Here is a 20623-nt window from a genome sequence, read left to right as displayed (position 1 = left end):
TTCCTCCAGTTGCTTAACTCCAACCCTGGTTGTCCAGATATGTAGATCTTAGTCTGAAATGATTTCTGGTTGTACAGTGAGTTAAGTGTTGGTAAGCTAATTCCATACTTGGCATTCCAAACTGTTACCTGAACATGTTTGCAACCAGAGGTTCTTTTACCAGCCTGATAAGCAGGTTTATTGGATGGAGAAGCACATTGGCAGGGGTGGGATTGGAGGGGAAGCGGCTGAAGCAATGCAGACTACAACTCTCCCAACAAAGGAAAAGGGGAGGCTTTCAGGGGAGTCTGCTTGGAATGAACATTACGTGTATGCATGAAAACTCACTGCCATTGAGTCAATTCTGACTCAAGCAACCCCATAGAACAGTAGAACTACCCCTGTGGGCTTCCAAGACTGACTCTTTTTTTTTCCCATTTGCTGAATTTATTTAAACAAATCAACTTAGAAGAATTACTGAGTTAAAATAAACTTCTGGCATGTAAACATACAGCCATGTTCCTGAAACAGATGTGAACACTCAACATCACCTACAGCTGACCTTGAGGTGCCATTTATCTCTACAGATACTTTTTAAAAATTTTTTAATTTATTTGTGAAACTATTTTTTACATTTTATTAGGGGCTCATACAACTCTTATCACAATCCATACATATACATACAACAATTGTATAAAGCACATCTACACGTTCTTTGTCCTAATCATTTTCAAAGCATTTCCTCTCCACGTAAGCCCTTTGCATCAGGTCCCCCTTTTTTTCCCTCCCTCCCGCTCACCCCTCCCTCACGAGCCCTTGATAATTTATAGATTGATATTTTGTCATATCTTGCCCTATCCGGAGTCTCCCTTCCCCACTTTCCCTGCCGTCCATCTCCCAGGAAGGAGGTCACATGTGGATCCCTGTAATCAGTTCCCCCTATCCAACCCACTCACCCTCCACTCTCCCAACATCGCCCCTCACACCCCTGATCCTGAAGGTATCATCCACCCTGGATTCCCTGTGCCTCCAGCTCCCATATGCAACAGTGTACAACCTCTGGCCCATCCAGTCCTGCAAGGTATAATTCAGATCATGGTAGTTGGGGGAGGAAGCATCCAGGATCTGGGGGAAAGCTGTGTTCTTCATCGGTACTATATCGCACCCTGACTGACCCATCTCCTCTCCTAACCCTGTCTGTGAGGGGATATCCAGTGGCCGACAAATGGGCTTTGGGTCTCCACTCTGCACTTCTCCCTTTATTCACTATGGCATATATATATATATATATATATATATATATATATATATATATATATATATATATATACACTTTTTTTTGTATGATGCCTTATACCTAGTCCCTTTGGCACCTCGTGATCACACAGGTGGTATGCTTCTTCCATGTGGGCTTTGTTGCTTCTGAGCTGGATAGCCACTTGCTCACCTTCAAGCCTTTAAGACCCCAGACACTATCTCTTTTGATAGCCGGGAACCATCAGGTTTCTTCAACACATTTGTTTATGCACCCTTTTGTCTTCATCGATCATATCATGGAGGTGTGCAGCCAATTATATGATTTGTTGTTCTTTGATGCCTGATAACTGATCCCTTCGGTACACCTCGATCACACAGGCTGGTGCTGGTGTGTTCTTCCATGTGGACTTTGTTGCTTCTGAGCTAGATGGCCGCTTGTTTATCTTCAAGCCTTTAAGACCCCAGACACTATCTCTTTTGATAGCCGGGCACCATCAGCTTTCTTCACCACATTTACTTGTTCACTCACTTTGGCTTCAGCAGTTGTGTTGGGAGGGTGAACATCATAGAGTGCCAATTTAATTAAAGAAAGTATTCATGCATTGAGGGAGTGCTTGAGTAGAGTCACAAGGTCCTTCTGCCACCTTAATACTAAACCTATAAATATAGACACAGATCTATTTCCCCAACCTCATATATATATTTGCATGTACATGTCTTTGTCTAAATCTCCATGAATGCCCCTTGACTCCTAGCTCTTTCCTCCATCTCCCTTGACTTTCCTCCTGCCCTACCACCATGCTCCATCCCCACCTGGGCTACAGCTATCCCTCTTCTCTACGCAACCTTACCCTTGCCCATTCCCCACCAGGCCTGCCACTCCCCCCTCACTACCAAATTGGTTCCCATGTTGTTCCCTTGTCCCTGTGTTTGTTGACACCACTTACTTACCCCCCTACTTTCCCCCACCCCAAGTCCCCCAGGAACTGTCGGTCCCATTGTTTTTCCTCCATTTTGTTCATCCTGCCTGTCCTATTCAGACAGACCTGTGGAGGCACTAACATGCACGAAGCCAAGAGATGAAAAAAAGCAATAGTATATAACCAGACAACAAAACAACAAAAACAAACCACTGACAGAGAACAAAACAAAACACCTCACAAAAGAAAAGCTTGTAGTTAGTTCAAGGATCATTTGTTGGTCCTTAGGAGCGTTTTCCAATCCAGTCTGTTGGGGCTCCACGCCCTGGCCCCAAAGTCCACTTTCAGCATTCCCTGGGGACCTTGCCACTCCATTCCCTTGCTGTTCCGCTGCACTTCCCTAGTGCTTTGCCTCCATGTGTTCGGATCAGGTCAGGTGCAATTCCCACACTGTGTCTCCGGTGCTGTTCCCTGTATCGCCCTTAGTCACTGAGGGGCATCATGTCTCATAGTGGGGCCAGCCATGTTGTTCTCTCTGTGGACCTGCTGCTCTACTCAGGAACATCATCTTCACGGCCTGGTGGGCCAGGCTGTGTTCCACTCTCTCCTCCTCCCCCTTCATCAGCTCCGGCGTGCTCTGATCAGATATGTCCATCTCCCAGAGCTGCAGAATCAATATTGTCCTTTGAAACAAATTCTTCTCGGGGGAAGGGCTGGAATCCACTTAATTTTTGGTGCTGGGGCCAGCCTCCCAGACCTCCCCACTGGTTCCCTACTCCACGCCGGAATATTGCCTTCACACCTTGCGGCACTGGATTGAAGTCTGGTCCCACTTTCCCTGTGGAGATATAAACAATACCCTCCCTTTGGGTGGATTAGTGCCCCATGCCCCCACTCTGCTTTTCTTCCTTATATTCATCCTTTTATTTTCCTTTCCCCACATCCTCCACCATTGTACTTTGTGAAACTTTAAGAAACACTGGATATAAAGACTATAATTCAAGTGTGGTCCCTGGATTGGATACAATTTTAACATAGTTGCGTTCCAATATAAAAGTTATTATAAGTGAGACCATGAAATTTCTTAACACTTTATTTTAATATGTTGTGCTCATTTTCTAAATCAAAGGAATCTCTATTTATAGTTTGGGGAGTACTTACGCAAAAGCTGGCATCAAGGATATTTTATAGGTATACATACAGATATATATATATACCTATAAAATATCCCTGATGCCAGCTTTTGCATATATATATATATATACAGGTATATGTGTGTGTGTTATCCTAATAAAGAAAGAGAGAATCAGATTATATAAAGGGCATTCATGGAGGTCTAGACAAAGACATGTACATGCAAATATATATAGGAGGATGGGGAAATAGATCTATGTGTCTATATTTATAGGTCAAGTATTAAGGTGGCGGAAGGACCTTGGGCCTCTACTCAAACACTCCCTCAATGCATGAATACCTTCTTTTATTGAATTGGAACTCTATGATGCTCACTCTCCCGACACAACGGCTGGAGCCAAAGTGGGTGAACAAGTAAATGTGGTGAAGAAAGCTGATGGTGCCCGGCTATCAAAAGAGATAGTGTCTGGGGTCTTAAAGGCTTGAAGATAAACAAGCGGCCATCTAGCTCAGAAGCAACAAAGTCCACATGGAAGAACACACCAGCCTGTGTGATCGAGTGGTCCCAAAGGGATCAGTTACCAGGCATCAAAGAACAAAAAATCATATCATTGACTGCACACCTCCATGATAGGATCGCTGAAGACAAATGGGTGCATAAGCAAATGTGGTGAAGAAAGCTGATGGTGCCCGGCTATCAAAAGAGATAGTGTCTGGGGTCTTAAAGGCTTGAAGGTGAACAAGCGGCCATCTAGCTCAGAAGCAAATAAGCCCACATGGAGGAAGCACACCGGCCAGTGCGATCACGAGCTGCCCAAGGGACCAGGTATAAGGCATTATGCAAAAAAAAAGATAGAAGTGTGTGTATGTATGTGTATATGTATATATGTATATGTATGTATGTATATATATATATATCATATTAAATGAAGGGGGAAGTGCAGATTGGAGACCCAAGGCCCAAGTGTCGACCAATGGAGATCCCCTCATAGAGGGGTTTAGGAGAGGAGATGGGTTAATTAGAGTGTGAGGTAGTATCGATGAAGAACACAGCTTTCCCCCAGATCCTGGATGCTTCCTCCCTCCAACTACCATGATCCGAATTCTACCTTGCAGGGCTGGATAGGACAGAGGCTGTACACTGGTGCATATGAGGGTTGGAGGTACAGGGAATCCAGGGTGGATGATACCTTCAGGACCAAGGGTGTGAGGGACGATCCTGGGCGAGTGGAGGGTGAGTGGGTTGGAAAGGGGGAACTGATTACAAGGATCCACATGTGACCTCTTCCTTGGGAGAGGGACAGCAGAGAAGGGGGGGAAGGGAGACTCCGGATAGGGCAAGATATGACAAAATAACGATGTATAAATTACCAAGGGCATATGAGGGTAGGGGGATTGGGGAGGGAGGGGGGGGAAAAAAAGAGGACCTGATGCAAGGGGCTTAAGTGGAGAGCAAATGCCTTGAGAATGATTGGGGCAGGGAATGTATGGATGTGCTTTATACAATTGATGTATGTATATGTATGGATTGTGGTAAGTTGTTTGAGTCCCTAATAAAATGTAAAAGAAGAAAAGAGAAAAAAATGATTAGGGCAAAGACTGTACAGATGTGCTTTATACAATTGATGTATGTATATGTATGAACTGTGAAAAGAATTGTATGAGCCCCAATAAATTGTTAAAATTAAAAAAATAAAATAAATAAAAGAAAAAAAATAAAAGAAAAGATGAACCTATAAGTCTAGAGGTTCTAAAACAAAAATAAACAATTCTACACCAAGAGAAAAATAAAATAAAATAAACAGCAGTAACAGAGTAGAAAGTTTGAGACACAGGATTCTGAACACGTAACATGTTGAGTGTCTGCTAATACAGGTCCAGTTGATTGGGAGAATAGGCAGTGCTACTCTGACTTACACACTGAGCAGGTTCGGGAGGGGAGATAATCTGGGAAGGCGTTATGCTGACCACAGGTTCCAAGGGACTACGCTGATATACTGCGTCTACAGGGATGGTAGTACTTTGAGCAATCTGCAGCAATTCAGTGCAGTGTTTAATTGATTCGGCCATGCTACTTGTCTCTTCGAGGGTTTCCATTTTGTTTTCCTCTGCTCATCATCTTGGTGGTCTTGAAGTTTGTCATCGAAAAGCTTTCATTGTTCTTTCAAGATTTGTAGAGAAGCATCAGCTGATGGTGGTAAGTGTCTTATCAGATGGTGGAAGGAAGGAGGCACAGAGCAGAGAAACATTTATGCCCATGGCCTCACCGAGAGCAAGCAGCAAAAACTCTGTGGGCTAGCCTCTCTCCAAGACCCTCCCACTCTACTCACTCCAAAGTGATCAGCAAGAAAGCCATTGGCCAGCCCCTTCCGTTGCCCTCTGTGCTTCCAGGGAAGAAAATGAAGGGCTGCACCTGAACACCCCTTGTTCTTTTCCCATAACTGCATCACCAGGCTGCAGCACGGTATTAATAGCCTTAACCTTCTTTTCACACTAGGCTCAACGGACTCCTGATTCTCCTGACTCTGGTGCTCTGTCTTCTACCACAGTCGTGGTCAAAAGTTCGTGTGCATCACAAAGCTTGTGAGCCCAAATCTTGGACTGCTCGGGCAGAGAGTCTGACTCTGCAGGTCAGGGGTGGGGGGAGCCTGAAAACGTACATTTCTAACAAGCTGTGGAGTGATGTAGTGCATGGACTACATTCTGAGAAAGCTTACTGTTCCTCATCCTCACTCTACGCTTAGCCATGGACTCTACCTGAGCTCTCACTGAGATTGAATTCACCTTTCTCTCGAGTGTTCAGGTTCTCTGCCTCCTGTTTGACCTCTTGCCATGCTCCCCACCTCCAAACCATTGACAGTGCCACACTTTCAGCAGTAGGACATCCTGCCCGCCAATGCTCTTACAACTCTGCTTCTAGAGAAGACTATTTTCTTTTCAAATAGATGTTTTCTAGCTATATCTAATTTTTTTAAAGAGGCTCTTTAAAATGGATATAACGAAATTAAATTAGGTTCAGACAAAGATTTTGTATGTGATTGTTGGTTAGACTACTAATGTGAGTGTTGTCAGAATGATGGTGTGAATCTGAGTGTGTGCAGTTTTTTTTAAACATTTTATTAGGGGCTCATACAACTCTTATCACAATCCATACATACATCAATTGTGTAAATCACATCTGTACATTCTTTGCCCTCATCATTTTCAAAGCATTTGCTCTCCACTTAAGCCCTTAGCATCCGGTCCTCTTTTTTCCCCCTTCCTCTTTGCTCCCCCCACCCTCATGAGCCCTTGATAATTTATAAATTATTGCTTTGTCATATCTTGCCCTGTCCGATGTATCCCTTCACCTCTTTTCTGTTGTCCGTCCCCCAGGAAGGAAGTCACATGTGGATCCTTGTAATTGGTTCCCTTTTTCCAACCTCTGAGTGTGTGTTTTAGCTTCTCCCCCATGAAGCAACACTTCCACCTTCCACACCACCTTCTTCATTCCCACTCTTCACCTTTCTCCCTTCCCCCCAGTAGATGTTTTCCTTAGAGAATGATGTCTCCACAAAGAGAAAAGTTTCCCTGGCTTCCCCAGAGAGACATCCTGATCGCCGTGTAGCACTAGTTGAGCGCCTGGGGAAATATGAATAAACAGAGATCTGATTCGATGTATGCACAGCGAGGGATGCCTCCCAAGGAACACACTGGGGACCTTGGGTCCTGTTCAGAGGAGACTTGTCAACTCTTGATAACCACGCATTGGAAAATAAATTTCATTTTCTTCAGAGTAATAAAAACTCTTTGCACATTAAGGAAGCAAGCCTCTGGAAACACAATGTTCTCCATCTATGACTCTGTTTTTAGATCATGTTAAAAGCAGAAGTTTGTGGACAGAGTTTCTCGCGCAACTTCCTCTTGGAGTTAGAAACACCAACAGGTATGTAAGGAAGGTGCATGAATCGAGGTGTAACCACTTCTGCGCACCACTGCTGTCAGAGTCCTTCAGGGCCCATGCAGGGCCGTCTGTCAACCGCCTGTCTATACATACCCTTCTGTCAACCTTCTGAATCTTCATTCTTTTGTTCTTTGTGCAACTTTTCAGTGCTCTTCTCCCAACACACTCCTGAGAAGTCACCTTTAGGGGTCCCAAGACATCTATCACAGAGGGCCTACTAGGTAGTTCATTTGGGAAAATGATGATCAAACAACTTTGGTATAATTATTTGGCTATTAAATATTCTACCAGAGTGTAATCAGCTTCTGTTCACTGGGGCAGTTGCTGTAGGGTCAGGCCTCACTCAGGTGGCCCCATGTATGTCAAAGAGCTGAACTCCACTGGTTTGTCAGAAGCTGGTTTTTGTTTGTTTGTTTGTTTGTTTGTTTTTCAGATAGAAACCACCAGGCCTGTCTTCTTCAGTATCTCTGGGTGGGCTCCAACCCCTAACCTTCTAGTATGAACTGCTTGACCTACCTTGGGGATATGATAGTGCTTTCTTTTATTGATTGATTGCTCTTTATCAAGAACAATTAAAAGTGGTGAGTGTTTTTTTTCCAGTTGATGATTGGAAATTAAGGAAAGAGTAACACAGCAGATTCACTTGTCCTTTAGATTTCCTCCAAGGTTACCTATATATTCATATATGTGTAAAGGAAGAAGAGTGCTTTGGCAGCAAGTGACCGATCTGATCAGGAATTGTCTGCCTCCCTTTCTAGTTTGTACAGGATGGATTGTCCAGACTTCTTGTTTTCTTTCTTCTCCACAACTGTCCATTTATACTAACTCTTGAGGTGAGTAAAAAAGTGGAAAGGGTAAATTTCATTTTCCATTTAAGATACTAATAGACAGACTTAGGAGTTAGGTGCAATATGATCAAAGGCAGTAAGCTTTCAAATTACTTGTGAAGTTCATTTCCCTGCCTCATCCATCTTTCTCTCATGCTGTGAGATTTCTCTGCAGCACAAACCAGAACACCAAAATCTCAGACATAAAGTCAAGTGGCCTGGTAGCGCTCAACATGTACAAGATCTGGTTCCAGAGCACAGACCATGAGTTCAGATAGTATTTCTGGCCTTAGAGGCCAGAATTGCTTGGACGGTAATAGAGTGAGTTAATTTATGGCTCCTCTTTCTACCTATTACCTCAAAAGTTCCAATACATCCATTGAAGGACGCACAACTGTGCTGTATGATAAATACCCATTCACTATCTCCTGTCTGAGAATGGATAGAATAGCTACTAATGAGCTTAAAGTAAGCTATGTGTTTTAATTTGTCCTCTAAAGAAACCCAGAACTATGTTAAGCTCTCTGGGTGAGGTTAAGGAGCAAGGGCTATTATCTGGTACAAAATAAGTCTGGCTCACTTTGAACCAAACCAACAAACTCAAACAATGCTGTCAAGTCAGTGCTGACGCATAGAGACCCATTAGACCTAGCTCACTTGAACAGGCCTCCATTTTATCTATGGGGGAGGGGAACTTCCAAATATTTTTACCTTCTATTATAACCTACCCCCACTCTGCTTTTATTGTCCCTTCTATGTAATCTCTCTACACGCTATTTGGAATATAGACAAAGCTGCCCAACTAGTATTTAAACTTCGGGGAGAAGACGTTTGGAGATTCCTCCAAAGACATGAACTGAGGCAAACTTGGATGGGAGCTAGTTCTGTGGAAAGGAGCCTAACTTCAGGGAACCTGGGCTGATAATAAAGTGTGCTGTTTTCCTCATCCCTGCCCTGTTTACTCGGGGAGAACCTTCATCACTCTAGTTCTGGCCGTGAAATGTGTCTCATCTGTGCTCTACTCAGGAAAGACCTTCGGTAAGAATTTGTGAATATAATGTCATCACATTCACATTATGAAAAAAATAAGTCTGTTAGCCTGCCACTCTCACCATATGCACTTATCTAAATTGCTTCTAACGAGAATAAATATTGGTTTCCAGGTGTACAGATGACATCTGGGTATGCTTTCGAAGCACACTGCTCTGGGAAGCTCAATCACATGAACACGCAACTGGAAAGATGTGGTGGCAGCACTGATCATTTTTCCAAGCCATAATTGCAAAAGGGAGAAATTTTGTCTTTCATGTTCACCCTTGTACCCAAGAACTCACCATACTTCTAGGAACATAACACTAAAAAAACTTTTGTTGTTGTTAAATGTCTGAATGAATAAATAAATGGAGGAAGTTCTGCCATCTATATTCAGTGTTTGATTTTCTGTATTAATTTTAGAGCCCAGTAAACATAATTTTCAACAACAAAAAATGTCAGCATGTAGTCTAGCAAATATAAGTACACTTGTGGAAGAATTTTTTAAATTGTGACTCTCCTAGAAATGTTGTTGCATATGATCACAATTATCATCTCATCAACCAAATCTCTTGAACCAAATTTACATTTTCATAAGGCAGTTTTCCTTCTCACTCTGAAAAAAAATAGATAAGAATACATATATTCAAAGCAACCTTAGCAATAAAAGAATTCTCATCTCAGATTCTTCCAGGTTTGATCGAGTATTTAAAATGTGAATCTCCCACTCTCTGCAGATGGTATTAACGGCATAAGAATGGAATTAGGTGAGTGGTCTAAGTAGGTAATACAATCCTTTATTCTATTTTTAAAGTTAATATAATGCTGCACTTAAAATATTGAGGTTGGTTTACCCAAACATTCCGAGTTTTAGTTGGCAATGTTTAGGATCTAGAAATCAAAAGAGACTTGTTAGAAAAATCCACGTTAATAGTTTTGTCTCAAATCCGGTTCAGCCATCATCAGAAAGATCTTTATGGTCTCTGTATACCCTACAGAGATATTTATTAAATATTTTATTTAACTTAGGTACATCAAATATTCTTTGGGAAATAAATACAAATGATACTAATAAATGTAATAAATATTTTATACCATGATGATGAAAGGACTTTGTTCCTTTCAAAACTTGAAGGCACATGATTGTGTATACTAGAGAAATTAATTAACACAGCAGGAAAGCATCAAGCTGTCTCAGGGCCCCACCAGGACTGAGGTATACAGAATGGTATAAATTCTGAGGGAAACACCAGGTAAAATGAAGACAAAACAAACTATGTATAGGTCACATAACAGCTGTCTTCAGTATCTTCAGTCACCTCCATGGTGAGAAATTTGACTTATTTTTGGTAGCTGCAAAGAGAAGCTCTGGGATCTGGTGTTATAGAAGTAATAACAGAGACGGTGTGTGCAAACTAAGAAAGTGCTGTGAGAGAACCAGGGATCCTCGATCATGAAATGAACTAAAATCCAAATGCCTCGTAAAGAGATGAGATCTAGACGGAACCAGATATGGTGATTTGCAACACATTTCTACAGAATTCTAAGGTGCTCTGGTGGCATAGGAGGTTGTAAGTTGGGCTGCTAACTGCAAGGTCATTAATTTGCAACCACCAGCCCCTCTGCAAGAGCAAGATGAGGCTTTCTACTCCCAAAAAGAGTTACAATCCCAGGAACCCACAGGGGAAGTTCTACTCAGTTTGAAAGGGTCACTATCAGGCAGAATCAACTTGATGGAAATGAGCTTGATTTTTGGAAGGATTCTGTAGCTCCTTAGAAGTAGCAAAGTAGCCAAAGCTTGTTACCACCAAGCTCCATTATCATCTGCTTTTACTAGACTTCTATACATGAAACCATGACTGAGAAGGCAACTTAACAGCTATTTGTCTTTCAGATCCATACTCAATTTTGTGTCAAAGTTAAAAAAAATAGGCCTTTTAATACTTTTATGGAGGAGATCCATGAGGCACCGATTCTACCCTTAAAGTTGAAACTGAATCTTAGGGTTATAGGAACAGTTTAGATGTTGCATATCCCAACCAGCTTCTAACTTGGGCCTGCAGATCTAGAAAGTATTGGCTTGGCACATTCAAATAAACTCCTTAAATTTCCCTCAAGTTCAGTTTCCTTGTCTGTAAAAATTAGATGAAGGAGGCACACCTTCCCTACCTTCCCGGAGGTTCAAGGGGACATGAAGTAAATGGAATGAGACAATGCATGTGAACATACTTAATGTATTTTCAAGCACCTATTAGCATAACCTACAGATGTTCATTGTTATTCATTCTTTGTTCTCTTCTCTTTCTGGAATAGCTTTGACACCCAGGAATAGAACCATACATGTTGTCACTGAATTTGTCCTCCTGGGTTTCTCTTGTCAAAGGGAGACTCAAAACCTCGTGTTCTCGCTGATCCTCCTGGTCTACCTCCTGACCCTGCTAGGGAATGGAGCTATTGTCTGTGCAGTGAAATGGGACAGCAGGCTGCACACACCCATGTACATCCTCCTGGGAAATTTTGCCTTCCTAGAGATCTGGTATGTTTCCTCCACTGTACCAAACATGCTGGTCAATATCTTCTCTGAAACCAAGACCATCTCTTTCTCAGGCTGCTTCCTCCAATTCTACTTCTTTTTCTCACTGGGTACAACTGAGTGTTTCTTCTTGTCTGTTATGGCCTATGATAGGTACTTGGCCATTTGCCGCCCACTGCACTACCCCTCTATCATGACTGGAAAGTTCTGTGTGATCCTGGTCTGCATTTGCTGGGTGAGTGGATTCCTCTGCTATCCAGTTCCCATTGTCCTGATCTCCCAACTTCCTTTCTGTGGGCCCAATATCATTGACCACATCGTGTGTGACCCAGGTCCATTGTTTGCACTGGTCTGTGTTCCTGCACCATCTACTGAGCTTATCTGCTACACCTTCAACTCCATGATTATCTTTGGGCCCTTCCTCTCCATTTTGGGGTCCTACACACTTGTAATCCGAGCTGTTCTGCGTATTCCCTCTGGAGCTGGTAGAACTAAAGCTTTCTCCACATGTGGGTCCCACCTGATGGTGGTGTCTCTGTTTTATGGGACTCTTATGGTTATGTATGTGAGTCCAACATCCGGGAACCCAGCAGGGATGCAGAAAATCGTCACTCTGATATATTCAGCAGTAACTCCACTTTTAAACCCCCTTATTTACAGTCTACGGAACAAGGACATGAAGAATGCTCTAAAGAAAATCCTGGGATTGACAATTGGCCAAACCTGAGACATCTTTGATAACTCCAAAACCAACCTGCTATCAAGTCCATCCTGTCTCACAGTGAGCCTATAGGACAGAATAGAACTTCCCTTTTGGGTTTCTTAGACCATAAATCTGTACAGGAACAAAAAGCCCCATCTTTTTCTGATGGAGTGGCTGTGGATTTGAACTACTGACTTTGGAGTTAGCATCCCAACTTGTAACCAACTACACCACCAGAGCTCCAGAGACATCTTTGAAAAAGAAGCTGAGTTTGTCACTTTGGGCTCTTCTATTCATGATAGCAACAGAGAATTACTTCAATAAATCATATTCTGGCTCACACTGGAGAAGAGAAAGCACATTATCTTTCACTTGTCCCTAACTGCTCAAGTTCAGCTCATTGATGAGCTCCTCAATAAAACGTTTTAAATGTGCACGTCTCATCAAGTACTTATATGGAGTTGTTGTATAAATATACTTTGGCTGGGATGCTTCTTTGCTGGTTTTAATTTTTACTGATAGAAGGAATCAATTGCATGTATTCCTGAAGAATTTCAAAGGAGGGAGGAACCTTGTAAATTCAGAAAACAAATATTTTTTATGACAATGGGTCAGGGGACCTAAAAAAAAGGAAACATTTATAATGGTTATCGTTCAATTTTTGAAATTATTTTTCACACCAAAAACATCTCTATCGAGTAGAAATGATGTACATACTTATGCCATTCAAAACCCATTCAATAAACTGCTCTCAAAACTCAGTGCCCTCCCTCAAGGGGAATGAATAACAGATTGGTAGGAGAATGAATACATTGCATGGTGTAAGTGATGGAATAATAATAAAGAATATAACAACAAGGTTTCCTGGAGGTAAGGTTGGGCAGGGATAAAGAAGAGCTGATATGAAAGAGTTCAAGAAGAAAGAAAATGTTTTGGAAATGATCGTGGCAGCAACTGTACAATTATGCTTGATCTAATTGATTTATGTATTGCTTTAATATCTGTAAGAGCTCCCAATAAAATGTAAAAAAAATTTAATGCAAAAACTCTCACCACCAATCAAATCATGTATGATTAGAGCCTTGTGATTCAGCTTGATGGCAGACCCTATAGTGTAAAATTACCCCTGTGAGTTTCTGAGACTAACTCTTTAGGGGAGTAGAAAGCTTCATCTTTCGCTCATCGAGAGGTAGGTGGGTTCGAACTGCCGACCTTTGGACCTCTGTCCAACAATTAGCTACTAGTCACCAAGGCTGCCGGCAACAGACTGCTAGACCCAGTCTTTTTTTCTACTGCTCTGATACATGATCCTGCCCTTCATTTTTTTTGGATGTTTAGTAGCCTTTATTAGGTACAACTTAAAAACTAAATGTAATATTATAAGGGATGTTAAAGAGATTAATTTAAGTTTCCATTTATTACTTTGATGACAGATTTCTAGAATACTTGATCCTGACCTTCATAATGCTCAACCTTCTTACTTCTCTTCAGCACATTTATCCGCAATTGAGTGTTTCAGCTTAATGTTTCCTCTAACCATGTTCCCCTGACTATGACTAAGAATAGAGGAATTTAAATTATAATGTTGTCAAGGAATATAGAATGCATCGTGGGCTGACAGAAGAACAAACAAATGTGTCTTAAAAGATGCTAAGGAGCCAGCATGCTCCTTAGAAGGGAGGTTTTCGTGAAACTTCATCTCACATGCTTTGGACATGTTATCCAGAGGGATCAGTCCCTGGAAAAGGACCTTAGGCTTGGTAACATGGAGGGTCATTGATAAAGAAGGTCCTTGAAGAGATGGATTGATACAATGGCTACAACAAATGGCTCAACCATAGCAACAACAGTGAGGATGGCGCTAAGCTGGCCGTTGTTTGACTGGGATCCAGAGCTGACTCCACGGCAACTGCTGAATTAAGCAAATCTTGAGCCACCCTTTCTTTTCCATAAGACAATACCTAATATTCCATGAACTCTCCTTTCCTGGAAACATATCTATCTATAATTTGGTCATTTAATTGTGTATTATTTTGTAGGGATCCTTAGTAATTGTTTTGTGGACAAGACTAAAATGTAGATATCTTCTGCCTCCTCTCCACCCAAATCAGGAAAAGTACACAATAGACACAAGCCAGTACCTATCAAATAAATTTTCAAATATCTGGAGTAAAATTTTAAAATGCTGTTTAAATAGATTGAATTTTGACCAAGAAGTGGGAAATATATATATACACACACACATATCTGTACTCTGAAATGATATGAAGTGGTCATATAAAAAAGTGCATTTTTGGTGGTCCCGAAGGGATCAGTTATCAGGCATCAAAGAACAAAAAATCATATCATTGGCTGCACACCTCCATGATAGGATCGCTGAAGACAAATGGGTACATAAGCAAATGTGGTGAGGAAAGCTGATGGTGCCCGGCTATCAAAGGAGACAGTGTCTGGGGTCTTAAAGGCTTGAAGGTGAACAAGCGGCCATCTAGCTCAGAAGCAAAAAAGTCCACATGGAAGAAGCACACCAGCCAGTGCGGTCACGAGGTGTCAAAGGGACCAGGTATAAAGCATCATGCAAAAAATATATGTCATCGCTTCTCGGCCTTTTGGCTAAGATCAAGTGTAGTATCTGTTCTTATCAGTTTAATATCTGATACGTCTTCTATCCGAGGACAATATATTAAATGGATTTTTGGAGCAGGGAGTTGGAATAGGAGCTTGCTCCGTCCACTCCACGCATCGGGAACGGTGCACCCCCTCGGGGGACTTCTCGTAAAAATATATATATATATGTATATATATTTGTGTGTGAGTGTGTGTGTGTATACCATATGGAATGAAGGGGGAAGTGCAGAGTGGAGACCCAAGGCCCAAGTGTCGGCCAATGGAGATCCCCTCATAGAGGGGTTAGGAGAGGAGTTGGGTCAGTCAGGGTACGAGGTAGTAACGATGAAGAACACAGCTTCCCCAAAATCCTGGATGCTTCCTCCCCCCAACTACCATGACCCGAATTCTACCTTGCAGGGCTGGATAGGGCAGAGGTTGTACACTGGTACATATGGGGGCTGAAGGCACAGGGAATCCAGGGTGGATGATACCTTCAGGACCAAGGGTGTGAGGGGCGATGCTGGGAGAGTGGAGAGTGAGTGGGTTGGAAAGGGGGAACTGATTACAAGGATCCACATGTGACCTCCTCCCTGGGAGGAGGGAGGGTGGGGGGAAAAAAAGAGGACCTGATGCAAAGGGCTTAAGAGGAGAGCAAATGCTTTGAGAATGATTGGGGAAGGGAACGTGCAGATGTGCTTTATATAATTGATGTATGTATATGTTTGGATTGTGATAAGAGTTGTATGAGCCCCTAATAAAATGTAAAAAAAAGAAAAGAGGAGAAAAAAAGTGCATTTTACACTTGTTTGGTAAAAGAGATGAGGTGATATTGTTATATCATTATTGAAAATATTTCGAGGTTACTTGCTCCATTTAAATTGATAAATTGTAGCAGAATAAAAAAAGATTGACTAAATGTATATCTAAACTGTTCTACTTGTAAATTCTAGCTTTGTAAGTTATTCATGTAGTGCATAGTCCTATAAATAAACATTAACTTATTCTTCATAAGTACTTAAAAGATCCTACCAATATTGGAATTGTCATACATTGCCTTATCCTTGTCGGGAGAAAGCTGGATAAGTCATACTAGAATGTGTCTGTGGGAAAGAAGATTCCAAAGAAGGTTCGCAGTGAAGAGTATTCAGTATTGAAAAGAATACCACAAAATCTAGCACTCATTTATACTAGATTCAATCTTATATAGCCTTGTAATTACTTCATGTGATTTTTATACCTTGGGTTGTAAACTATGTAAAGGTATAATCCATATTGTCTATTTGAAATAGTCTCCTAGTCGTGTCTTCAAAAGGAGCTTAATTACCAATGTGATGCATGTAGCAAAATTCTGCTAAGCTATTTGATTAACATGGCAACTTGAGCAGCACTCCCTTTGGAATGTCCTTTGGTGACAACCTGTGATCATAACGGTGACGTTAATCCACTCCATGGAGAGGGAAAATACTTATGAATCACAGACTAATATGAGAATCTACTTTGATCTCAAACAGAGATCTTATATGCTATGCAACTTGATGATTGAAACATCACTTTGTAGTTGATACCATGGCACAAAATGTTCAACAGCTTTCCTGAGTTCTGCCTGTTGTAATTCTCACAGACTGCCCTGTGTGATAACCATAATGATATTCCTTATCCATACCACAGTAACACACAGTAAATTAATTTGGGTAGGAAGAATTTTAAAGTGTGCCTTCCCATAAAACCCTGCTGGAACGCTATATATTTTGATAGCCAGGGACCATCAGCTTTCTTCACCACGTTTGCTTATGCACCCATTTTTGTCTTCAGTGATTGTGTTGCGAAGGTGAGCATGACAGAATGCCAGATTGTTAGAACAAAGTGTTCTTGTGATGAGGCAGTACTTGAGCCACGGTCCAATGTCCATCTGCAACCTTAATATTTAACATACAGATGTGAATGCATACTTCTATTCATACATATATATATTTACATTTGTACATGCCTGTATTTAGGCCTCTATCAATGTCTTTGGCTCCTAGTTCTTTCCTCTACTTGCTTTTACTTTTCTCTTGTCCCAACATCATGTTCAGCCTTCATTCAGATTTAGTAATTCCTTGCTGCTATATGCCCATGTTTGAGCCCCACTAGGTATCCTATGAACTTCCTTCCATTGATTTTAGTTTACTTGTTGTTCCTTTGTCCTTGAGTTGATTCCTCCTGCCTTTCTTTCTCCCACATCCCCTTCTCCTGTATTCCCCTGGAACCACTGGTCCCATTCTTTTCATCTCTGAATTATTTATCCCACCTATCTTATCTAGATAGATATCCAGATACATTAATAAGTGCAAAACCCAGGAAAACCCAAATAAAACAACAAAGTCAAAACCGACAAAGGAATAACAACCAAAAAACAACATAACCATAAAGAAAGCCACTGACAAAAATGGGAAAGCCTATAAATAGTTCAAGGTCTGTTTGATGGCCTTTACAACTGTTTTCCTGTTGAGGCTGATGGGGAGCCACACTCTGTCTCCAACATCTATTTTTTGAATTCCTGGGGGGTTCGTCACTCTGCTCCCCCTGCTGCTCTGCTGCACGCCCTCAGAGCCTCACCCCAGCATGATGGGCCGGACAGCGCACTATGCCCGCACTGTGTCTCCAATGCTGTCCCCCACAGCACCATAGTTCAGTGAGGGATGCCAGGTACTGTGGTGGGGCCAGCGTGTGTTGTCTGCTCCAAGCAAGAACATCATCCTTGGGACTTGGTGGACCAGGATATCCTCTCCATCCCTTTGCATTTCTCCTGTGTGCTCTAATCCGACATTCCCCTCTATCCAAGCTGTAGTCCCAGTGCTGTCCTCTGAAGTGCATTCTTCTCAGGAGGGGGTGGTGTCCATATAGTTGGGATTGGGGCTGGCCCCGCAGTCCTCTATATTGGTTCCCTGGCACATGCCGGTATGTTGTATTCATGTCTCGGTGCATTGGGTTGAAGCCTGGTCTCTACCTCACTCTCCTGTGGAGATATAAATAATATCCTCCCTTGGGGTGGGTTAGTACCCTGCTTCCATGTTTGGGGTCTTAAAGGCTTGAAGGTAAGCAAGCAGCCATCTAGCTCAGAAGCAACAAAGCCCACATCGAAGAAGCACACTAGCCTGTGTTACCATGAGGTGTCAACGGGAGCAGGCATTTAAGACCCAGAACAAAACCATACCCAAGATGAATGGGGTGGGGGCATGAATTGGAGACTCAATGCCCATCTGTAGACAACTGGATGTCTCCTCACAGAGGGCTCACAGGGAAGAGATGAGGCAGCCAGGGTGCAGCGTAGCATCAATGAAACATAAAACTTTCCTCCAGTTCTTTGGTGCTCCCTTCACCCCACTATCATGACCTCAATTCTACCTTACAAATCAGACTGGACCAGAACATGCACCCTACTACAGATAAGAACCCGAAACACAGGGAATCCAGGATAGATAAATTTCTCCGGGAAAACTATGAGAAAAAATTACCAGGAGGATTAGGAGAAGGTGGGGGAGAAAAGGGAACTGATCACAAAGATCAATCTAGAACCCCCTCCCAGGGGATGAATAATGGAAAAGTGGGTGAGGGGTGGCAGAGGACGATGTAAGATATGGAAATAACAATCTTTAACTTATCATGGGTTCATGAGGGAGGGGAGGGAAGGGAGGGGGAAGAAATGAGGAGCTGATATCAGGGCTCAAGTGGGAAGAGAATGCTTTGAAAATGAAGATGGTGGCATATGTGCAAATGTGCTTGACACACTGGATGAATGTATAGATTGTGATAAGAGATGTAAGAACCCCAATAAAAGTATTTTTTGAAAAAAAAAACCTGCTGGAATGAGTAGCAAATCCATCACAGAATACGTGAGTCCACCCATGCAGGCTCCAGCTCTCTTGCACACATGGCTCTCTCCCATGTTCCAGGAGACCCAGCTCTCTCCTTCCCAAAACAATGATGACAGCGCTAAAAACGCTTGGATGCTAGAAGATGAGACTAACCTAAGTATATTCACACATGCACAGTGTTTCCATGTTGGCCACAGAGAACTGCCTGCCTCTCAGGCAGTGGGGCAAAGCCTCAGAGAGAAAAGCACGCAGAGAAATTAAAATGTCAAGAAAAAATGCCACGTGTGTGTCCAAACTCCAGACTGAGATACCTACCTACATACTTTGAGAGAACTTGGTCATTATGCCATCCTGGGCATGAAACGGTATGCCCAGCCTGTGCGATCATGAGGTGTCGAAGGGATCAGTTATCGGGCATCAAATAACAAAATATCATATCATTGTGAATAGGGGTGGGTGCGGTGTGGAGACCCAAAGCCCATTTGGAGGTCACTGGACATCCCCTTACAGAACGGTCTCGGGGAGGAGATGAGCCAGTCAGGGTGCGATGTAGCAATGATGAAAAAGACAACTTTCCTCTGGTTCCTAAGTGCTTCCTCTCCCGCTACTATCGTGATCCCAATTCTATCTTACAAGTCTGTCTAGACCAGAGGACGTACACTGATACAGATAGGAAGTGGAAATAGGGAATCCAGGGTGGATGATCCCTTCAGACCCATGATGAGAGTGGTGATACAAGGAGGGCAGAGCAAGAGAGGGGTAGAAAGGGAGAACTGATTACAGGGATCTACATGTGAATTTCTCCCTTAGAGATGGACAAGAGAAAAGTGGGTGAAGGGAGACGTCGGATAGTGCAAGATATGACAAAATAATTTTTTACAAAATTTGTAAATTATCAAGGATTCAAGAGGGAATGGGATCAGGGTGGGAGGGAAAAAATGAGGAGATGATGCCAGGGGCTTGGGTGGAGAGCAAATGTTTTGAGAATGATGAGGGCGATGAATGTACAAATATGCTTTACACAACTGATGTATATATGGATTGTGATACGAGTTGTATGAGCCCCTAATAAAACAACTAAAATTTTTTTTAAAATTTTTTAAACATACTGGGTGTGTAAGGAAGATGGACTAGCTGGGTACCAGATGAAGCAATGCTTCAGCAAAATGCTTCTCAACCTTCCCGCCAAAGCATGCCTGGCAACAGTAAACAGAGAAAGGAGGGCATATTGGAGCAATAATTCTTAGAAAACTGAAGCTTTCCCTTAAAAATCATAGCAAATCCTGTTTCCTAGTTGCAATGGATATTCAATGGTCAGCCCAAAAGTGCCCATTTTGAACCTAGCAGCCTCTCAGAAAGAAACAGATAAGACCGTCTGCTTCCATTACAACGGCAGCCATGGAAACCAGGTGAGGTGGTTTCACTCTGTCCTGCAGTGGTAGAATCAACTTGACAATGATAAAGAGAGGCTATTCCATAGTAGAAAGAGCTCTGCTGGGCAGTGGTTAAAGCACTTGGCCATTAAGCACAAGACTGGCAGTTCAAATCTAGCAGCAGCTCCAAGGGAGAAAACATTTCCACTTGCATCTGTCAAGTGTACAGCCCTGGAGCAATTCTCTGTTCTATAGGCTCACTCTGGGCCTGGACTGACTGGGCAGCACCAGGCTTGTTCGACAGCAAACACATATTCCCAGTGATAGAAAATGATCTCCTCTAAAACTGACCCTTCAGGAAAACATCCAACTGGGAGGTTTGTGCACCTCGCGGCACAACATCACTGCACGTGAGGGGCGCTGAAAGATGCATGCAGTCTCTCAAGAGCTAAAGT

The 20623-nt window shown here is 42.4% G+C and overlaps 1 protein-coding gene and 1 pseudogene across 1 annotated transcript; both read left to right on the top strand.

Annotated features, from left to right (window-relative positions):
- The first annotated feature begins 11359 nt into the window (after positions 1 to 11359).
- LOC142425614 (olfactory receptor 11H6) lies at positions 11360 to 12352 on the top strand. Its single transcript, XM_075530915.1, has one exon. It carries the CDS (start codon positions 11360 to 11362, stop codon positions 12350 to 12352), a length of 993 nt encoding a protein of 330 aa, XP_075387030.1.
- A 2569-nt stretch (positions 12353 to 14921) lies between these two features.
- Positions 14922 to 15090, top strand: LOC142426934 (U2 spliceosomal RNA; annotated as a pseudogene).
- Positions 15091 to 20623: the final 5533 nt, after the last annotated feature.

This window comes from Tenrec ecaudatus, chromosome 14 (genome assembly GCF_050624435.1).
Source record: "Tenrec ecaudatus isolate mTenEca1 chromosome 14, mTenEca1.hap1, whole genome shotgun sequence".
Lineage (NCBI taxonomy): Eukaryota > Metazoa > Chordata > Mammalia > Afrosoricida > Tenrecidae > Tenrec > Tenrec ecaudatus.
The sequence above is the reverse complement of the archived record's forward strand: the minus strand, read 5'-3'. Positions and strand labels throughout refer to the sequence as shown.

Coding starts and splice junctions, on each gene's coding strand:
- LOC142425614 (XM_075530915.1), top strand. CDS start 11,360: ATGTTCATTGTTATTCATTCTTTGTTCTCTTCTCTTTCTGGAATAGCT.